General features: G+C 43.0%; 1 protein-coding gene across 1 annotated transcript in view; it reads left to right on the top strand.

Moving 5' to 3' along the window:
- LRRC63 (leucine rich repeat containing 63) overlaps window positions 1-23,550 on the top strand; it is a 358,867-nt gene that overhangs the window by 55,696 nt on the left and 279,621 nt on the right. Inside the window, exon 3 of the mRNA XM_069205393.1 lies at window positions 16,684-16,821. Within this exon, the coding sequence (XP_069061494.1) occupies window positions 16,684-16,821 (138 nt within the window). The remainder of the gene's footprint in view (window positions 1-16,683; window positions 16,822-23,550) is intronic.

Below are 23,550 nucleotides of genomic sequence, written 5' to 3'. Positions count from 1 at the left end.
ACTTAAATCTTTCTGTGCCTTTCAATCCACGTCTAGCTCGGTTTAGTTGACAGCTCCTTGTGCATTCACTCAGACACACCCCAAACACAGGGTACTCAGCCTCACTTGCATACATCTGCATTTTGAATGGGTCTTCCTGGGCTGGGAGGGGGGAGGGCCTGCCCTCGCACAAAGGACTGCCACACCCCCTACTGGGACCCTGGCAGACAGGATTGAACTGAAAGGGGACCTGGCGCATTTCTTAGCCACTCTTTGAAGTCACCCCCACTTCAAAGGCACAATTTAGTATAAAACAGGGCCTCTGCCCTACCTCATCAGACACTTGCTGGAGAAGAAACCTGAACCAGAAACTACATCCTGCCAAGAAGAAATGCCTGGCTGCTCAAAGGACTCACCTGTCTGCTTTCTACAAAGGTCTGCTGCCTTGCTGTTGGCCTGCTGCCTTGCTGAACTCTTGTCTGGCTGTAAAAGTGCTCTCCAAGGGCTTGGATAGAGCTTGCCTCCTGTTCCCTGAAGTCTCAGGACCAAAAAGACTTCTCTTTTTCATTTGGACTCTTCGTGCGCGGAAAATTTTGAAGCACAGCTTGCTCCGCGGCAAGAAAATCGCCGCACGCCTACGCTGCTCGACACGATGCCTACGGGGCGGCCAGAACTTCGACGCACGGCCTCGCATGGACAACGCCGCCTGACTTCCAGAGGGGAAATCGACGCGACGCCTGCCGTGAGAAAGAAAATTCCACGCACAGCCTCCCGGAACGACGCGCAACCGGAAAACAAGCTGAAGAATCCATGCACAGACCCTGGGACATCTGGTAATCCCGCGATCCATAGAAGGAGACGGTCCGCGTGCCGGAAAACGACGCACGTCTTCCCCGAGTGAAAAATAACGACGCAAGTCCATGTGTGAAGGGGCGCAACTGACGCACACACCGTTTTTCCTCCCGTAGAACGACGCACGTCTCCCCGCGTGAAAAATAACAACGCAAGTCCGTGTGTGAAGGGGCGTAACCGACGAACACACCATTTTTCCATGCATCTCCTCTTCTGCTGCCCTCTGCGGAGATTTTCCACTCCAAACCAGGTACTTTGTGCTTGAAATAGAATTTGTTTATTTTTTAAAGACTTAAGACACTTCATATCACTTTTTAGTGATATCTTTACAAATTCATATTGCATCTTTGATCGTTTTGACCTGCAAATACCCAGATAAAATATTATATATTTTTGTAAACACTGTGTGGTGTATTTTTGTGGTGCTATATTATGTTATTGTATGATTTACTGCACAAATGCTTTACACATTGCCTTCTAAGTTAAGCCTGACTGCTCGTGCCAAGCTACCAGAGGGTGGGCACAGGACAATTTGCATTGTGTGTGACTTACCCTGACTAGAGTGAGGGTTCTTGCTTGGACAGAGGGTAACCTGACTGCCAACCAAAAACCCCATTTCTAACAATATATATATGTATTTATTTAAAATACCTAGTGGTGGTCGCCACCAGGTAGCTATAGTTAGTACAATGTTATCATAGAAAAAGCTTTTTTTGACTTGCCTATAACTTTGGCACCGTTTGACAAATCGTCACAATATTTTCCAAAAAAAGTGCTAGTGATTCTTGCTGTGCATGGAAAGTTTGTGGGTGATCCATCAAGTGGGGTCCGGGAAAAAGGAGGGGTAAAAAAACATGTGTTTCCCATGTTAATTCCAATAGGATCTTTGAACATGACTGCAGCCCGAACCGCTAGACAGAATGACATCAAATTTGGCAGAAAGCTATCGTTCGGTATGCAGATTATGCTTTCGCTTATTTGGTGTAAATCTGTCCAGTAGCTTTGGAGATATTAAAGGGAAAATAAATGTAGATATCTAGGGCTGTGGATTCTTCGCGACGATTTCGCCAAAAGTAATGAGCTTGTGCAGGGAAATGTACAGATCTTATTGGCTGCCACATTTCCAAACAGGAAGTGTTGGAAGCCATCTTGGGATTCAGCTTGAGCCAGCGGGACCCCCAGAGCAAACAAAAATATATATTTTAAAAATCTTCCCCGCAAATTTGCTACAACATCACAAATTTGGGGATAAAAAACAAGCGGGCCAGGTCCAAGGGGCATTTAAACTTTCTATGTGGGGGTCCGCCACCTCCCTGGGCTACTTAATCAAAATAATGCAGAGGCTGTGCGGCCCCTCACAACCCCGGGTATCTCCACCTCCCTGAGTCTTTTAACTTAAGAATGGCAGGTGGTTGTGGGGGGGGGGGGGGGGTCTGCCGGCCTCCGGTATACCCATGGACCACCACCGCCCCGGGGCACTCCATCAAATAATGCATCCCCCGCTTCTCCGGGGACTGCAACTTACCTGGGGCACTAATTGTAAATAGTGCGGAAAGAGCGCTCTAGTTTATGCAACAGTTGAGAAAGTGTTGGACTTTGGAGGAGTAAAGTTTACTATTCCTACTCCAGTCAGTGCAACATTAGGGAAAGTGATGGACTTTGGAATGGTTACATTTTCTACTCCCACTCCGGTCTAAACAAAAGCAGGGAAAGTGTTGAATTTTGGAGGGGTAAAATGTACTATTCCCACTCCAAACAGTGCCACAGTAGGGAAAGTGTTGGACTTTGGAGGGGTAAAATATACTGTTCTCACTCCGGTTTGTGCAACAGCAGGGAAAGTGTTGCATTTTGGAGGGGCAAATTTACTATTCCCACTCCAACCAGCTCAATAGTAGGGAAAGTGCTGGACTTCAAAAGAGTTATTTTTACTGTTCCTACTGCAGTCTAAGCAAGTGTAGGGGAAGACCTTCACTTCAAACACATTAAATTAAATATATGAGTAACCCAAGAAAGTAGAAAAAGATAAAATTCTTAATTGAAAAATTATTACATTTCATCAAACGTATGTGTGTGTATATATATATATATATATATATATATATATATACAGGGAGTGCAGAATTATTAGGCAAGTTGTATTTTTGAGGATTAATTTTATTATTGAACAACAACCATGTTCTCAATGAACCCAAAAAACTCATTAATATCAAAGATGAATATTTTTGGAAGTAGTTTTTAGTTTGTTTTTAGTTTTAGCTATGTTAGGGGGATATCTGTGTGTGCAGGTGACTATTACTGTGCATAATTATTAGGCAACTTAACAAAAAAATATATATACCCATTTCAATTATTTATTACTACCGGTGAAACCAATATAACATCTCAACATTCACAAATATACATTTCTGACATTCAAAAACAAAACAAAAACAAATCAGTGACCAATATAGCCACCTTTCTTTGCAAGGACACTCAAAAGCCTGCCATCCATGGATTCTGTCAGTGTTTTGATCTGTTCACCATCAACATTGCGTGCAGCAGCAACCACAGCCTCCCAGACACTGTTCAGAGAGGTGTACTGTTTTCCCTCCTTGTAAATCTCACATTTGATGATGGACCACAGGTTCTCAATGGGGTTCAGATCAGGTGAACAAGGAGGCCATGTCATTAGATTTCCTTCTTTTATACCCTTTCTTGCCAGCCACGCTGTGGAGTACTTGGACGCATGTGATGGAGCATTGTCCTGCATGAAAATCATGTTTTTCTTGAAGGATGCAGACTTCTTCCTGTACCACTGCTTGAAGAAGGTGTCTTCCAGGAACTGGCAGTAGGACTGGGAGTTGAGCTTGACTCCATCCTCAACCCGAAAAGGCCCCACAAGCTCATCTTTGATGATACCAGCCCAAACCAGTACTCCACCTCCACCTTGCTGGCGTCTGAGTCGGACTGGAGCTCTCTGCCCTTTACCAATCCAGCCACGGGCCCATCCATCTGGCCCATCAAGACTCACTCTCATTTCATCAGTCCATAAAACCTTAGAAAAATCAGTCTTGAGATATTTCTTGGCCCAGTCTTGACGTTTCAGCTTGTGTGTCTTGTTCAGTGGTGGTCGTCTTTCAGCCTTTCTTACCTTGGCCATGTCTCTGAGTATTGCACACTTTGTGCTTTTGGGCACTCCAGTGATGTTGCAGCTCTGAAATATGGCCAAACTGGTGGCAAGTGGCATCGTGGCAGCTGCACGCTTGACTTTTCTCAGTTCATGGGCAGTTATTTTGCGCCTTGGTTTTTCCACACGCTTCTTGCGACCCTGTTGACTATTTTGAATGAAACGCTTGATTGTTCGATGATCACGCTTCAGAAGCTTTGCAATTTTAAGAGTGCTGCTTCCCTCTGCAAGATATCTCACTATTTTTGACTTTTCTGAGCCTGTCAAGTCCTTCTTTTGACCCATTTTGCCAAAGGAAAGGAAGTTGCCTAATAATTATGCACACCTGATATAGGGTGTTGATGTCATTAGACCACACCCCTTCTCATTGCAGAGATGCACATCACCTAATATGCTTAATTGGTAGTAGGCTTTCGAGCCTATACAGCTTGGAGTAAGACAGCATGCATAAAGAGGATGATGTGGTCAAAATACTCATTTGCCTAATAATTCTGCACTCCCTGTATATATATATATATATGTGTATATGTATATATACATATATATTTGTGTGTGTATAAAAATACTATAAACAATCATTTTACATAATTACTATTTAGTAATTATCAATTAATAAATAATTGTTATTCAATACCTATTTAATTAATACCTTTCCACCCCATACCCCTACAAACTTGACAGCCCGCACCTATATATATATAGATAAAAAAAATTATTTTATTATTTAACTATGTAAAATCAATTAAATAATTAACAATTAATAATTAGTTGTTAATAATTACTTAATTACCTTCCTACTCTCCAGTCCTTCAAACCTAGCAGCCTACGACTTAAATATAGTTCAAAGTATTCAATAATTTACATATTTAAAATTCAAGTAAATAATTAATAAAAAAAAAAAAGTAATAGTTGATTAACTACGACTTGGTTAACCCACCACCCTTTAACCCTACAAACCTAGCTTCCCCCAACTAAAAAATAATTAAATTAAATAAATAGTCTATAATTTACAGAATTAAAATTCTATTGAATAGTTAACAATTAATCTTTAATTTATTATTACTTAATTAACTTCCGACCCTATGCCCCTACACCCCTAACAGCCTGCAAATAACACATAACAAAAATAAATCCGTATTACACTTGTTACTGAATGAATATCAAAATATAATTAAATACAATTTATAACATGTTTCATAATTAATTATTACCTAATGAACTTCCAACCCTATTCCCAAAAAATCAGCTACAACACTATAAATTACTATTAAAAAGTAAATGAAAAGTTCTAAATCACTTAAAGTTACATGCTATGTTTAACACAAATGACATTTATATAATCAATAGTAACATAAAATTAATATATCAACTAAAAACATTAAAATAATTAAACCATATTTTTAAACACTATATTATTGAAAACAATACTACAAATATCGATATTATATAACACAGTATTGCTTACCTCAAAAAACGATATTCTTGACCATGATATTCGTTCATCACAATATTTATGTAACACAATATTTCATTTCTGATATTTTTATCTCCTTATATTTCAACTCAGTATTTGGTCCAAACACCAGATTGACCTGTACACTGAAGTTAACCATGCAGTGGAGTGTGCCCACCAACATGAAGGCTGCCATATGGTTACTCATATAGGTGTATGAGTTCTCACTATTCTGCCACCAGTTTGTAAGGGAGAAATCAAGCGCTCCAACTCTTGGTCCCATTCTATTGTCAGTTTGCGGCGAAGATGTGACACCATTTGAAACACAAAGGGGTTTGCATTTGGCATAGGTCTCACCAACAAATGCATAGGATGAAAGGGTTGGTGTTTGCTTGAAAGACACCTAAGTTCTCTCCTTTAAGGGCTGTTGTGGAATAGACTTGCAGAGGGTACAGAATCCCATTGTCAGGATTTGTGGGTCTTGATAGAGAGAGTCTGAAAGCAATCCGTCAAAAATCCCAGCATGTCACTCTGCCTGTGCACAAGTGGTCATGAATGGCAAAACTAAAGAGGGCAGTGGGAGTGAGAGACAGCTGGAGTGTTCTGATGTCATCAATTATCAATACATCTCTCTTAGACTTCAGGGGATTCTCTGTAGCATTTTCAAACTGAAGATAACTGAAGATATGGGAAACCATCAAAGTGTCACTATGATTCATAAACATTAAAATTGCCTTAGGATTGTTGGTGTTGGTTACAATGCTTACTGACTTCATAAAGGTTGACTGCAAATGGGTGATATTTTCCATGCACCAATTAGGGTAGACTCTTAGAAGCCTGTTTCTTGGGTGGAGGTTATGGTAAATAATCTGAGTTCCAGTATTGCAGTGGTTCCCAAACTGTGCGCCGCGGCTCCTTGGTGCGCCGTCAAAATTAGCCAGGGGCGCCGCACACAGTCTGGAAACCACTCTGAGGTGCTTTTAATCGGTAGCTTTTCACCGTGGTTTTGGAAACAAAACCCCCTGCATTAATTATTGTGACCAGCGGAGGGCACCAGAGTACCATTAATAATATCCCTATGACAAAAGAAAAGAAATAGTTTAAAATAAATGGTTTTCAGGAACCTGAACGAGAGAATAAAGAAGTCAAACTGTAAATAGTGTAGGTACAGGTACAGGCTGGGATTACGTTCCCCCACCCGCCAAAAAAAAGTAACATAATGGGGAGCCGTGGCCAACACGGCCAATAGGTCAAAGGAGCCGGGGATCGAAAAAGTTTGGGAACCACTGCAGTATTGCATTAAGTTCAAACAATATTCATGCGTAAAGTCAGAAGCCATCATCATTGACCTTGTTGACCAATTAATGTAGGGATTTTGGTGGTCAAGCCATCGAATCACCAAACTCACAGGATGATGATAGGGCAAAATCAAGTCACAAGTGCATCTTATTTCATGTTGGCCAACCAGCAATTGAACTGGAATGATGTGCTTGGCTATAGGTCCAGAGCCTAATACAGATCCATCCACACTGCTTGCAAGGGATAAGCATTTGTCTTTTAGTATTACTGTTCTACCTTGCTCAGTAGCCCAGGTATCATCCATAAAAGGTGCAATTACTCCTGGATCAATTTGCATGAACCTGTGGTTTTGTCAGATGATGGAGACCCCTGTAGTCTCAGTAAAAATGATAAGAGGAAAGAAGGTGTATCTACTACATGCAGACTACTATTTCTGTGGTTAATTTGTATCACCCACACTGTTCTACCTGACAGGTGGTGAGTGTTCTTCTCTTATTAATGCTTATCATTGCAAAGAGGATGTGATCCAATCATATGTCCTTTCATGCCACAATACATAGAAGCCCAAGTGATCACGATGTAAGAACCTACCACCCAGCCAGACTCATTTACCTGATATGGAGGTGACAGGCACCGCAGAAAGGAAGGACGAATGCTGGTGACACCCAAAAAATAAAAACAAGTGCTGTGTTAAAGGAAGGGAGGGGCTGATGCAGCGCAGTAAATAGTTGCCAAAAGGACTATTCAGGCTATTCAGAGTCAAGCCAAACAGATGGAAAGGTGTCACAAACTCAGGATGCCACAATCAATAAATTAAAAGATGTATTGAGCCAACAAAGGGGATACACCGCCCTTCCTTCCATGGACCTACCTTAAGTATGTGGGAGGAGAGGATCCTGATTTCTTGTTCAATAATTTTGGGAGTTTAGATAAGCAGCTCCCTAGCCAGGGGACTGGTGGGGACAGTAGCTGGGATCCCTGCTAACTGGAGACTTGCAGACAGCCTCCCAGGCTTCAAAACCAAGGGGAACTATTGCTTATGTTGATATTCAAAAAAAGCTTATTAGAACATTTAGAGGTATATGTTGAAACATAGCAGATCCGGTTAAGGCAAGTCAAAGAAGGATCCAGTGAGACTCCTAAAGCCTTATATTGAGTGAGGGGCATGAGAGATAGATGATTGAAATCAAAACCTGCTACCAAAGAAGAGATGTTAGAAAAGATCTACCTTGAGCAATTTCTGTCCTCCTTACATCCTTCGGTGCAAAGTGGGTAAACAACTTAGCGGACTAACCTTGGAAACCCCTGTGGAAATAGCTGGTGCATACAGTAAGGTCCAGGAACTCAGAGGCCGAAGGAGCAGGGGGCTGGGCCTGGAAAAACCCATGAGACCGATAGGGCCCAGAAACTCTGACGCCGTTCCCCTGGATCCCGGAATGGGCCAACTACACATCCCACCCAGACCACAATGCTTTAATTGTAGGGGTGTGGGACATATTGCTTGATACTGCCTTCAGAAAGTAGAGCCCATGGAAATTGGATTATCTAAACCCATATTGCATGCTAAACCTGACCCAAACACCCTATCACTGCTTTTTGAAAGTGAATGGAAGTCCGGTACCTGCGTTATTACATACAGGGTGTCAACAGAGCATGACTAGGCCCCAACTTCTCCATAGGGAACCTTTTGAACAAACAGGTGTAGTGACTATCCAATGTGTTAATGAGATAAGAGTTTGTACCTGGTAGTGAAGGTGGCTACACAAAACAAATGAGCAAAGCCAGTACTTTTGCAGTTGGGGTTGATCCCAAAACTAACAGACCTCCTTATCACTGGGACAGACTATCCCAAACTGAAATCGTTGATTAAGGACTCCTGGAAAGAGGGGGACTCTTGGTGGGAGGGAGCCGCTTTTGCTGGAGTGGAAGATAGTGAATGACCTTCCCCTCCAAACCCAGGAAAAAGCAGGAAACGGAGAAGGGTAGAGAAACATGGAACTCTGATAACCTTTCCTGTATAAGAGGAGAGAATATGAGAGTGTGATAGGAGTTTTAAAGCTGCCAAGAGAGAAGATCTCCTCTTTCATGAAGCATGGGCTAGAGCTAATGAAAAGGAAGATCCCCAGTTTTTCAAAAGGAAGGGTCTGTTATATAGAAGGGGAGGAAAGGCACAACTCATGCAGCCAGAGCCCTTTAGGGATAAAGTCCTGTTTTTAGCACACAGTCATTTGTAGGGAGTACATTTCAGACCAGAAAAGACCGAAAAGATTATCTTAGAGTAGTTTTACTGGCCTGCTCCTTACAGACATGTAAAAAGATATTGCAGGGAGTGTGTCACTTGCCAGAAAAACAGCCAACATTGTCCCCCAAGGGCCCCATTATGTCCTCTATCTATCATTCTATGAACCCCTCTCCCAGGTAGGAATGGACATTATAGGACCCTGTATTCTCTCCCGGAGTGGAGATCAGTTGGTCCTAGTCATGGTAGACTATGCAACCCTGTATCTGGAAGCGGTGTAACCTCTGACAACTCAACACCACCCAGATAGTCAAGGATATAGTTGAGATATTCTTGAGAGTAGGATTTCCTCAAAAAGTACTTACCGGTTAAGGGAAATCCCTGTACTTCTAAAGTTATGAAACAGATATGTGAACAGTTGGGGAGAAGGACGGCTGCTTCCTCCCACAGACAGATCGGTTGGCCAAACGATACAATGCCCCCTTGAAAACTACTCCGAACAAAACAGAGCAGGATTTAGCTTAAGGGGTATGGAAACAGGAAAATAATAAGTCCAAACCTCTCCTTCAAAATGTCAGTGACTTAAAAACCCAACTAAATGAAATGAGAGAAAGATTGAGAATAAATTTAGACAGGAACAACATATTCAGAATTAACAGTATGACAAAAAAACAAGTTTCAAACTTTTGCAGTAGGAGACTATGTACTACGCATTGCCTACCTCTGACCACAAAATGCTAAGCCAATGGCAGGCCCCCTTCAGGTTTATAGAGCAGGTGACCTCTGTTACCTTCTAACAAGAGATTAGTGCTGTAGACACAGAATTTCAGGTCTACCACGTGAATCTGCTTAAAAGATGGAAGGGACCTCTTCTAGTTCTGCACATAAGTTCAGTGGACAGGATTTACAGTGTTTAGACGAAGAGCAGGGCCTGTGAAGAGACAGGAACTAGAGGAATGGCTAGAAGCATTTCCCAGGGTTTTTTTTTCTACAAATCCCGGACATAATCAGATAATCGAACATTATATGTCACGGAACCAGGGAAACAAGTACGACTCAAACCCTATAGAAATCCCAAAGCCTTGTGTAACGCCATAGAAGAAGAAGTACAGAAGATGTTACAAATGGGAGTTATTGAACCATATGTTTGCGAGTGCAACTTTCCTATTGTATTGGTCCCAAAGCCAGATGGTACTATCTGGTTTTGCACATACTTCAGAAAAGTCATTAGAATATCTAAATTTGATACCTATCCACTTCCACATAGCAACAAAATGATCAAAAGACTAGTGCATGTCCAGGATAGTAGCACTTTGGATTTGTGTAAAGGGTACTGACAGATGCCCCTAAACTCAAAAGATAAGAAGAAAACAACCATCTCCACCCTGGGTGATCTTTATCTGTCCTTCCCTTTGGGTTATATGGAACGCCAGCCATGTTCCAAATGCTGGTGCTGCTCAGTGTGGGGCCTGCATGTTGCTGCTGGCAAAGGGGGCCCGGTTAACATTGTGCCTGTGTGGGGTGCGCCACCCACATGGGGAGGGCGTCCAGAAGGAAGGCTGCCTCGGGCAGGGAAGTGCCCATGCTTCACTGAGGTGGCATTGCACTGGGTTGGGCCCCATGCTGTTGATGAGTAGAGGAGGCCCCCACTGGTCGTGGAGAGGTAGGATGCCTACCTGCATTAATATGGAGAAACACCTAAAAAGATCAATTTGAGGAAGAATTGCCTCAAGGAGGTGGAGGTAAACAACTCTATGCAGCCTGAAGTCCCCCCCCTAGTCCCATCGGTCACCTGCGGACTCCCCACAGACCTCTTGTCTCCGAATGCCCAGCGAGTCACACCATTTGGGATACGTGCTGCCGCTGCATGCCTCTGGCAGGGGAGTGAGTCCCCTGCACTGTGGAATTTTCTCCTGAGATGCTGATTGGGTTTTGTAGTCCCGGGGTCAAGACTCCTGATGAAGGAGTGCGATCATTGATATTGCTGCAGGCCTGGTGTGGGGGAGATTCCCTCCCTGTCGTGGTGCGTGCCGTCAAGCTTGTGCAGTGGTAGACAGGTGACACAGGGCAGCTATCTTCCCCATGGGCAGGAATAGGCAGACTGGGGCCTCAGGGGAACACGATTGAGCAGTATACCACCCAGACAACCCCCGTACAGAACCCAACATGCCAAGCGGGGGGGGGCTCAAGGGGATACCAATGTGGACTCATCAGTGGAGGAGCCATCAGGGGCGAAACTCATGACGGTTGTCCGGGGATCCCATGTGGTGCTGAAGGGCAAAATCGAGATGGTGGCCCTGGAAGTAAACCTCCTCTGTGCTGTCCTATGGAAGGTATCAGACAGGCTTGAGGTGGCAGAAGGGTCCATTTCGGACCTACAATCTGAGGTAGTGGCACTAAAAAAACAGTTGGTCACTGTCACTGCTAAAACTGCGACCCTGGAGGTTTGTGCAGAAGACACAGACGGAAGGTTGCATCGTAACAACCTGCACCTGCTGGGGGTTCCCTGAATGGGCAGAAGGGACGCCAACAAAGAAATTTGTGGAAATTTGGATCCGGAAGGACGATACAATGGCCCGAGCTTCCCCGGTGGCACTGGCTGGGTCAGAGGATGCTGAAATGGCCCCAGTGTTGACCGCAGTGACAGACAATCCTATTGTATGATGTGAGTAGTTGTCCAGTGACTGATATTAAGGCTATATGTGTCTGATCTTCACCTCTAGGTTTTCTGTTTTACACGGGGCAACATTTCTAATATGAGGAGGTACAACTGTATGCTGCAAATGTTCATTGGTACTTTTGAAGTTGTAAATTGTGTGCACTGCACCATTTTCGTGGCAGAGTGGAGTGATGGGGAGTCCTTCCCATGTAGGTGGTAGGAATTAGTTATGGGGGTAGGGCTAGGCTGCTAGTCCTGACAGCATCAATATACATGGATAGACAGTATTTTTGGTTGTTGTTATGCTGTTTGTCTGGGGCGGAGTTCCAGTTACTGTTCTTTTTCTTCTTGTTTATATTTGAGGATGTTACTGTGCATGGGTAGGTGCGAATCTAGCTGACTCCTTCAATGGAGCAATGTACTGATCAATTTACCCTGTAAAGGGGTGGGATCGGGCCCAGGCAGGGGTTACGGATGACTATGACTGAGGAGTTGCATATTCCTACCTGGAAAGTCCAAGGCTTGCAGGATTACACAAAGTGTTATAGAGTCCACTTGTATCTCAGGCGCCACAGAGTCTAAATAGTCTGTTTACAGGAGACACACCTTGTAGGCGCAGAAGTGCAAATGCTAGCAAAAAATTGAGACAACAGCTTTTTCTGCAACCTACTCCTCGTATGCGAGGGGGTGGTGTTATGGGTGGCCCTGGGAGTACCATTTTGTCATGTCTATAGTGAAGCAAATATAGAGGGGGCGCTGTGTCCTCCTGCAGAGCACACTGGATGGTAAGGCCATAACTATTCTGGACACTTATGGCCCCAGTGGAGATGATGGGCAGTTTTATAATACAATGAAAAGACCACTGGAGAATAATGCAGGCTCTCCCATCATGTGGGCAGGAGACTCTAATTATATCCTAGATGGGGACTGGGATTGGCACCCATCAAAACAGGACACTAAACCCTGATTGATTGAATCCTTGGCCCAAGTCATGCAGAACCTGGGGATGCTTGATAGCTGGTGTGCATTACACCCACAAACACATGGACATTCCTGTCGTTCACTGACACATTCTTCATACAACCTCCTGAACAGACTCCTTGTCACAGGATTAGACCACGGGGCCCTGCAGAGAGCTGAACACTTGGGTACATACATGTCTGATTATGCTCTGGTGTCACTCTCCCTGGGCTGTGGGCTGTGGGGGAGCCCACATGCTGCTCGATGTTGGTGCATGTCTATGGACCTGATAACAGATGTAGCCTGTCGAGAGACACTGAAAGTAGCATGCCAGACATACATGAATGGCAACTGGGGATCAACCAAGTCACAGGCAACAGAATAGGAGGCCCTTAAAGCTGTTCTGCAGGGTACCTGTAACGGGGTGACATGTGGGGTCCGGAGATAACTTGTCACAGACATTGATAGTCAAGTGCGGAGACTAGTGACACTACACAGGAGCAAAGCGGGCTTGTATGCCACTAGAAGTGAGTTGAAGCAGATCCATGGAGACTTACAAGGACTACAGGCGTCTCTAGAAAGACATAATCTTACCTGCAATAGACATAGATTGCACAGGGAAGGGAATAAGTCTGGCCGACTACTGGCATTGATATTGCGCAGAGAGTAGGTGATTCCACCCACTTTGTGAATCCATGATTTGGGCTGCCGGGTGCTGATGCAGCGGCTTGACATACTGTTAGCTCTGATATCACACTTTCTGTATTTCAGGATAGTGGGTAGGGGAGTCTCAATAGGACGCAGAGGTTTTTTACTAGAGTTGCACTTTCCCACATCGCACCAGATGATGTACGAGACCTTGATATGGATCTTACTCTGGAGGAGCTGTGGACAGCACTCCGGGGTCTGAATAGGGTGAAGGCTCCTGGAGGTGTGACGGCTTCCCACCAAGTTTTATCAGGTGTACTCTGATGTTGTTGGGGAAAAACTGATGCAAGTTTTTTCAGAGGTGCGAAACCTCAGCATCGTAACCCAGAGTATGCGTGAGGGTGTAATTAGCCTTTTTTTAAAGTCAGGGAGAGACCCTGAAGACCCCTCCTCCTATAGACCCATCACTATGATCAATACAAATGTTAAAATCCTCTGCAAAATATTGGCAGCACGGCTGCAGGAAGTTCCCCTTACCCTGCTCCATGAGGATGTGTGGTTTTATGCCCTCACGCAGCACAACCTTCAACCTGCGGCGCTTAACCCATGTCTTACATGAGACTGAGGGGTCAGAATGGGACCTTCCCCTTGTGTCATTAAGTATGGAGAAGGCATTTAACACGGCGCGGTGAAGCTACCTCATGAGAGTCATGAGGGCCACAATCCCTTAGTGGGATCCTTTGGGTGAAGGATGTACTGGAATGGGGAGTCGCTGAGGAACAACAAATGAGGCTCTCTTGTACTGATGATAAGGTCATGGGGGATTTGGTAACCTAGGGTGTGATGTTGGACTCTTTTAACTTAATGAAAAAAGAGATAGGGATACAGACTCGTATGGGGGGGACCCAGAGTAATGAGGGGATATAACCCCACACTATATAAGGGGGATGATACAGCTGAGTGAGAATTATTTGGATTTACAGCATCTACAATTTGCTGTCTCAACAAATGTTTTGATTCTGTATGCCTGACAAATCGGCGATTGCCCCTAAGTCTCTGGTTTATGATACTGGCACCTATTACCATGCACATTATGCTATGTTACTGAGTGCTAATGCATAAATAAAGGTAACCCTGCAAAGAGTCATTTGGCTGCCAAGCAAGCAAAGTATTTGGGTTATTTGCTGGAGAAGGAACTGATACAACCCCAACGGAGAAAGTGTCTGCCATACTACAGGTTCCCTTTCCAAAAAAAAAAAAAAGATCTGTGAGCATTTCTCGGACTGGTAGGATATTACCGAAGGTTCATTCTGAGGTTCTCCCATTTGGCCACACTCTGACCAATTTATTGAAAACAACTGAGCAACTAGTAAGGAATTAAGAAACCCATCCCCGAATGAGTTGAAAGCTTTTAAAATGTTACAGAGCTTCCTGATTATTCAAAGAAGTTCATCCTAAAAAATGATGCTTCAGGGGTCAGGTTGGGGGTAGTACTTCCCACGGAAAATGAATTGGATTGAAAAACCTGTAGTTTATATCAGTCGGAAGCTCTTCCCGAAGGAACAAAGTTATGCTGTAACTGAAAAAGGACTGGCAGTCAAATGGGCTATTAAAACGCTCCAATATTACCTTTAAGGGAGGGAGTTTGATTTGTAAACCAACCATGCCCCATTAGAATGGATGTCTCAGAATATGGGAAATAAAGCCTGAGTATTACAATGGTATTTAGCCTGTCAACCCTTCTGGTTCAAATCCTATCATAGGAAGGGAAGAGAGCAAACCAGCTCAAGTTTTCTTTCCCAGTAGCTCCAAGATTAATTTCTTCCAAGGAAAGAAAGTAAGGAAGGAGAGATCTAAGAACCCATCACTTACCCCAACCACTTACATGATACGGTGGTGATGGGCACCCCAGAAAGGACGGATGAACGCTGGCTGCACCTAAAAAAGAAAACAAACGCTGCGTTAAAGGAAGGGAGGGGATGAGGCTAGTATTAAAGAGTTGCCAAAAGTAAAGACGGACTGCCTGTTTCAGGCTCTGTAGGGAGGAGTCACAGGTGAGAAAGGGGAGTCGGATGGGGCGGATGCTCTCTGGTCGCTGGAAAACCCAGAGGAACATGGACATCGAGGTGGGGAGAGATGCCGACGGCGGACACACCAAACCCAAGGGCTATTCAAAGGACTGTGCCAGAAACTGGGGACACAAGGATGAGACCAAAGGAAGGGTCTATAGTTCTGGAAAAGCAAAAGGAGACAAGGATGCCACAGAAGACAGCAAAGACACCAAGAGCTGGTCAGAGGAGTGGTGGATGCCTTCAGTCCTCGTGAAGATACTAACCACAACTCTGGAGAGTTGTGGCTACGGCAGTGAGTGAATGGGAATGGGGGCAGCTACTGGCACTCACAGGCGTTCTCTGAGCATGTAAAAGGTGGGGGAGGAAGGATATCCCTCAAGGCAGTCAATTGTTGCCCAGCCCAAAAGAACTGAAAACTGCATCTGGTGGCGATACTGGGGCATGTGGTGTGTAAAAGGAAGGGAGGAGAAGCACCATGATTAACAGTTTTTGTGTTTTATCTTTATGGAACCCAAAAGGCAAAGAGGTTACTTGCCCATGCATATAAGACACAAGGGATGGTGATGGCAGCACTCAGGAGTGGCAAACCCGGACCACGGCGGTGCCCGAACTAATGAGAGCATAACTCACCACACAGTGACTTAGCATTCATTTCAACCTTGATTTAAATACTTATCTGCATATTCTGCCATTTCCATTTCTTGATGGGCGCTGGTGGCAACTGTCAACCAGGACCTGCAAAGTAAAAGAGAAAAAAACCCTCAATAAAAGCCATCATCTCTAAACTGCACACGCATCCTAAGCCTTATTTCTGACCGTCCCTCCACACTCCTCCAATTTATTCCTTTGTTTGGGAGACTATCTGAGATAATTCTCAATAGCATGGATTTCTCTTCTACTGCATGTGGATTAAAAGTCACAAGAAAAGGCCAAACATGTAACATCTCTTTGTTTTCTTGTGCCTTTCTTTACTTCAGTTCATGGTCTGTCTATAAAGACGTGTTCATCACACTTTTGTGAATATGTTGTCCAGCCACTTTGGCAAGTTCATTCTTAATCTAATTTTTGAGCCATCTTCGATATAGGGTAAGTTGCAGCCTTTCAGACCAGCCGACCTTCAGATGTATAACTTTTGTATGGTTTGTGAAATAGCTTTGAAGGCTTGAGGGAAAAACAATAAATAAACTCTGTTTGTTCCAGTAGGAATGCACCCAGTGACATAATATCACAGTTTTGCTATGGAAATTCTCACAGAATATGGATATAACCAGATCACAAGGACAGCTAATACATTAGAGGTTCTTATTGCACAAACGTGTTGTGAAAATATTCAAATTAAATTCTTTAATTTTTTAGACTGGAATTCAAAGCGGGAAAAAAGTTTGAAGGACACCTCCTTCCCCAGTGACATTTCTGGAACTAAAGTCTTGGAAAACATTGCAAATGATTTCAAATTGGCTTCAGCTGGAGAGCAAAGAACAAACAAACATGGACGTAAGTATAACTTAAATATATTTCTTAAAACAGTGATACACAAAGTGTGCATCTAATCAAGTGAGTGCTTGGCTATTAACACAGAAACTTTCGATTAAACTTGGTCATGCACTAGATCGCCAATGTACAGAAGCTTTCAATCCCAACTAAATTATTCTTGCATTCACTCTGTATTGATCTTGACATATTTGAGCTGGTGAGGATGGTAATAAACCATTATTTGCTGTAGAGGAGGCCATAGATTTTGGGAAACGTGTACCACCTATCATCAAGCACATCTAACATTTATTTCAGGAGATTGGGCCTCCTAATTTAAATGCCTTTCTTTTCAATATTTATCGGCCATTTCTGAGACTTCGTAATTTTTCTTTATTTTGTCTGAGCCCCTTAGATGAACGTGTATATGCACACAACGTGACCTTTATGTATTGGGGCAGTTAATGTTTACGTGTTTTGCCATCAACGACCACAATTTTAATTAACACAATTGTTTTTTTGACAACCATTGTAAAGGTTTCAGAAAGGGTTTATTCCCAGGCTAGGTGTACTGCTACATGCTGAAGTGCTAGTAACTTACCCAGAACACATCAATTAATATCTCCATATACCAAGATAAATAGTTCCATTTTGCAAAGCTTAGAACCAAACACAATGACTACTATCACAGAGGAACACACAAATGTGTCACTGCTCAGTTTAGTAGCAGAAAGCAGATATGTTACATCAATCATAAATGTTCAGTCCCCAAGCAGCGGTAACAGTAAAATCTTAGAAAGCTTTGTCAATATTCATGATTGAGTTCTAAAACTAAATCAATAGCAATAATTGTCTACTAGTACCATGAAACCTAGGTTGTCTCTACAGCTCCAGAACCCAGCAAGAATCATTCATCTGTTATCAGCTATAAATACGTTTCTGAAACAAAATAATTTTGTCAAAGAACCACCTTGTAAGATTCTGCAACTGCAGGCACTTAGCCATGAAATACAAGCGTTTTTTCGGATAAATAAATCAAATTTAATTTAATAGAAACTTGCCATTTTTACTACACGCTCACATACACCATGCTTACAGATGAAAAGATTGTGCCTTTCAACCCCTTTGTCATAATACTCAAACAGCAGGTGTGCCCATTATATGGCAGTGATTTCTCTACATTCATGCCAGAGATGGCCGGCATTATTCTGTGGTTAGAAAAAATTTCACCGGGAATGCCGAATTTGTCAAGGATGGGCTAGTGTTATTCCAGACATTCTCTAAACTCAACAGGGTAACATAAATTCTCCCTTTCTTAAGACTCCAAGCATAGCACCCATGAGCCTGCCACCTGCTCCAGGACATTGTAGAATTCTGAACATGCTGCAGTATTCTGCAGTTGCCCACTATTCTAGTGTCCTGATCTTTTTTTCAGTTCAGTGGAGACCTTTTTGCTGAACCATAATGGCAGTGTCATTGGGGTGGTCTGACTTGATCATACGCCATCCCTGCTGTAGCAGCGACTGAGCTATAAGGAAAGAGGACTTCATTTAGTTGACTGTATGTTGCTGGGACCTGGACAACAAGCTGAGAAGCATAGCAGAGTTGAAAATAACAATCAGAAGGAACACCATAAGCAGATGAATATATTTGTGTGCCTCCATCTTAAGCCTGGATAAACATTTAAACAACCCCCTTGAAACTTTCTTTACATACGTGGAAGAATCTGTGCAGTGTGTCTGCACTGCAATGGTTAATACTAGGTCTGTGTCCCACTCTGAAGTCCAAAATCCCTGTAGGAAAATGGATCATCTCACTGTTTTTGGAGTCTTCCCTTTCATGTGCCTAAATCACCTTGAAAATCTGTGAACAGTGAACTGTGCCCCAAACAAATATGGTATTCACAAACTATAGCAAATGGCTCAAGCACAAACCTGATCAATGCTTCCTTCACAGACAGTGTTGCTCTGAACCATCTAGCACATGCGATCTGAATCACACCTTTATTAAAGAAACTGACAAAGGCCTACAAATCATTATGAAATGCTAGTCATCTTATTAGTGACATATCATACCAATAGCCAAATAAATGTGTGGGGGAGACCAGTGTTGCTTACATCCACGCCTCCCTCACCGAACAATGCCAACAGGTGCAGGTCCCATGTCTAACTTTACCTACTCATAAGGTAACATGCAGTGCACTTCTGGGCTTCTTACTTTTACTGCCACTGTTCAAAATCTGCATACTTTCACTGAAGCAGAAGATGAGGAAATACATGCTCATTTAAACATGTATGTAGATCCAATGCAGAATCTCTTTGTTTGTAGAAGGACTCAAAAGCCAGAAAGAAACAATTTCCAAGAGTGCAGAAGCAAGCAGACCGCTTTCTCTTAATGACCAACATCAATATGTGCTGCAAAAACCCAGGCAACTTAGGAAAAAACTGGCACCCTACTGTACTTGTTGAGAATCACTATGGTGTTCAAGTGCTTTACAAAGGACACATACCATACCTTACTATTTCATACCCAGTCAAGACGTCTTTGATTAATTAACTTTAATAAGGTATAGATACAAGGGTCCAACTATAGACTCTGGTCTCTGGAAGGACAGGGCAGAACCCATCAACCTATTGAAAATGTAGCTGTTCAGTCTAGAATTTGACTGTGAACTTGTCACCAGCTTAGTGCCATTATGGATAAAGAATTTAATCTCACATCTAGTTAGAATCAAATTAAGTCTTTTCAGCTTCATTAATCCCACTATGTAGCCAGTTGTCCACATTGACCCCTAGGTGACCTTGCAATGTTATGTAAAAATCTGAGATTAAACAAATAAACAAATGCGTTAAATTGACATTGTTTTTCCTCATGTGGTTGCACTTCCATAATGCTATAATCCAAAGTGTCGAATGCGTAATCAATTGTAACTGTAATAAGGGGTCTTCAGCTCTCATGTTGATTGCAAGGCCTACATTAGAGTGAAAAAGTCATTATGATGAAAAAGGCATTCGGGGATCAGTTTACCAGTTTGGCTGCTTCCTATACATCAACATCATGAAAAGTACCACTACGAGTGCTATCATCCTGGGGCCGCGCCTGTTCTTTCTTTGGCCTCTGTGGCTATCGGTGGTTTCTGTTTGCTGTAATTGTGCTGTGCTCGTGCTCTCTTCCCCCGGCAAGAATAACCAAGACCGGAGACCATAGATCGCAGAGTCAACCAGACAATTAGCGAATCAGAGAGCCAGAGATGGGGGAGGGGGGGATTGGGCAGCATTTCCGATGCATAGTAAAGCTTTTGCTGCTGATGCACCATGCAAGTGCCTCCTTTTCATCGATGCAGATCATAATCAACCAGGCCACAAATCAGACCTGGAATACCAGATTTCATCAACTCGTTACTTCCGAAAGCACCCTTACAGGCTTTCTCACACATTCTTTCTGAGGTGGAAATTGCCATTTATTCTTTCATACGCATCTTCATCTAGCAATTTTATTCTGAGGCATAAGACTCTGTCATGAAAAGCCAGCACTACAGCAATTGCAGTAGTAGGCAAGAAGCATACATCAAAACAAATAAAGGTAAGAGAGGTGCACGGGAGGCAGCTTAACAGGTTCAACAGGTGGCCTCTTCACCTAACATCCAAGTGAAGGCTAACAAAAGTTTAGTTTCTTTTATGCGCTCCTTCCCCCCAATAACAAAGTATCACCACCTACTTCAATTTTCCCCACAGATTGTTCTACTGTACTCAAATCAAACCCTCACCCCTGTCTACTCTGCGTTGGGCAAAGGGCCAACAGCTTGGACAGAAAATCTGCAGGAACTCTATCACTGAACTTTTGCCAATATTAGCCTAATTTTCCTCTGTTGCCTCAGAGCCAGAAAAAAACAACCCCTTGCCAGTCCTGCTGACTTTACCAGCTCACTCAATAGATGTGACAACACAAGTTCCTCAAGCTTTGGGGCCGACTAGGCTGACCCATGTTCCAGGCCCAGTCACATGCAGCCCCATGAGCCACACAAGCCAAACGTTCCCTGATCACAATCCACAAACTGATGAACTGGATGTGCATTCAAAATCTCCAGCTAGCTTTATTTTGAATGCCTCATATGACAAATTAGTAGAGAAGTTCAATCAACATGCACAGCATATTAATTTTTCAGGGAAGGAGCCACGAGCAACCAGACAAACACCTATTGAGGCTACCCTGCTATCAATTAACCGCACCTTTCTTGCAGGTACAAACGCCCTAAACTGTCAGTCTCACAAACTAGAATTCCTTGTTCCTCTGATACAGACTCTTGCAACTGCAGTTAATAGTATGAATTCAAAAAGAACAACTCTGGAAACAAAGCTCTGTACATATCATTAAGCAGGTACACTGACGATGTGCTTTTGCATTCCCATTCCCATACTGGACAAGCTTTGCACTCTCTTAGAGGTACTCTCTATTCTGGTAGACAATCTCAAGTCAGTCATCATCCCAAAGAAGAGCCTAAAACATGAGACAAAGCCAGTAAATCTGCCTCTTTAAAGAAGGCCCCATAATTCAAACAGAACCTGTTGACCCCCTTAACCCCTCAATTTTGCAGAAGGTTTTCACAAGTAGCAGCAAAGATCCTTATCACTACTGCAAGTTCCTTACCATCACCCCTCTATCTAGGAGGCAGAAAAAAAGGGTAAAAAACAATAAGAAGAAGCTGGTTATTCTAGCAGACATGAGCCTTGTCTTTAACTCAAAGCCCAGGACTGATACCAACGTTTCCCCCTCAGCCACGCCCACGTCCAAAATTGTTTCCAATTTTAATACAGGCTGAAATTTCTCCAACAACTCAGCCTGGGTGCCCTAATTCCCAGGTGCATTTGGATTCACATCCAGCAGATTGCTCTCTTGACCCAGAACCCTGGTTTCTTAAAAACGACCCGTCTCATCAAAAGTCCACCCTAAGCAATGCTAGGATTGGAATTTCTTTATCAGTCCACCTGGGAACCACGATCTCTCTGGTGAACGACTCTCCACAGTCATCAGATACCTATTTAGACAAGATTACAGGTCAGCATACGGTGGCTTCACCTTCCAGGACACTTGTTAGTACACATTTATATTGGCCCACTCTGACTAGTGTGAATTGGCCAGTCAACGATTATGCTGACACAAACAACGTAAACACCTCTCACGAAATATTAGATACTCATACTATTGGTGCTTCAAAGAACTACCACAGTCTAAACAGCTCCTATAGTAATCTTCTGAATAGTCCTTTAGTTGTTTCCAGCCAGAAGGCAGATAGTTCATCCACAAAGGAGGCACCTAATTTGATGTGGGACAATCATCAAATACCTTAAAGAAATTTTTACTCCAACGTATACATCGAGGGTTTAGAACGACACTTTGAATGGGATAAATATTCTTCAACTTCTGCAACATGTTCAATCTCTGACACACTATCAAACTAATTAAATTCTTAGTGTCCAGTTTGATAGACTCATGCAGTTTGGAACACAGAATCTTCAATTGTAACTTGGAGAACCCCATCAATTGCAACCCAAGTTCTTAGTGAAACACACACTTGTGTGCTATGAGGTATTGATATACTACATATGGAGCCAGAGAAATACCCCCACATTTTAAATGGCACCACTTATCACCTAAATGCAAACTAATTTCAAGTATTTTAAGGGGTGCAAATGGAGTTTCAAACACTAATCAGCCTAGCAATCTTAGGGTTCAAGTCTGTCCAAACAAAAGATGGCAGGCTAAACGCATAGTCCAAGCCTACTCAAACACAAAGACAGATGTAAACTGGGCCTGTACTGCAGCATCACAATTTCCTAGGTCTAATAACTGCTTCTAGCACTTCCTACAAAAGCTTGCATGCAGGGGCTGCTTTTGCAAGTCCAACTTTACCATGATTTCTTTGAATGTAGCAAGCCTAAATCAGATCTTAACCCAAGACGAGGCACCAAAATGTATCAAGGACTCTGACCTCCTCTGTTAGCAGGAAACATGGGCACTGTCTCCAGTCGATAGCAGGCTTTTATGGTATACATAAACTGGCTACTAAAACAAATCATTTTGGATATCCGTCAGGGGGCCTTGCAACCTACACATTCACAACTGCTAATCTTGACATCACCATAGTTGAAATGAATTGCCCATCATTCCTGGCAGCCACGATCAATGGGTGTAATATTAACAAGAGGGCCAACTCAATTCTGTTAATTAACATGTACTTAAACATCCATGGTAGTATTAGAAATGCTATGATGTCATCCCTCTGTTAGGCACTCACAGATTTAGAGCCTGATTTAAAGTTTAGCGGACGGGTTACTCTGTCACAAACGAGATGGATATCCTGTCTGCCGTATTGCGATCTCCTTAGGTTATTATGTGATCATAATGCGGTGGATGGGATATCTGTTATATTTGTACTGGAGTAACCCCCTCGCCAAACTCTAAATCAGGCCCTTAGTCTGCAGATTTCCCACCTATGAGATTATAATAACAGGTGATTTTTAGCATGCACAATTTAGCGAGCACAGCAGAACTGAACTATGAGTTTAGTCTTTTTTTTATTAGGGGGTATGCCAGCCGGGTTAAAAGCACCCATGAACTCACTTCCTTGCATTATAATCAAGTTATCAATAAAACTGCAAGCACATTCATACATTCATTTAGTGGCAATTCCACATCAGATTACACCTTTGTAAGCCCGTTTCTACTAGCTAAATGCAAACCCTACATTGTAAT

This window comes from Pleurodeles waltl, chromosome 8 (genome assembly GCF_031143425.1).
Source record: "Pleurodeles waltl isolate 20211129_DDA chromosome 8, aPleWal1.hap1.20221129, whole genome shotgun sequence".
Taxonomy (NCBI): domain Eukaryota; kingdom Metazoa; phylum Chordata; class Amphibia; order Caudata; family Salamandridae; genus Pleurodeles; species Pleurodeles waltl.
The sequence above is the reverse complement of the archived record's forward strand: the minus strand, read 5'-3'. Positions and strand labels throughout refer to the sequence as shown.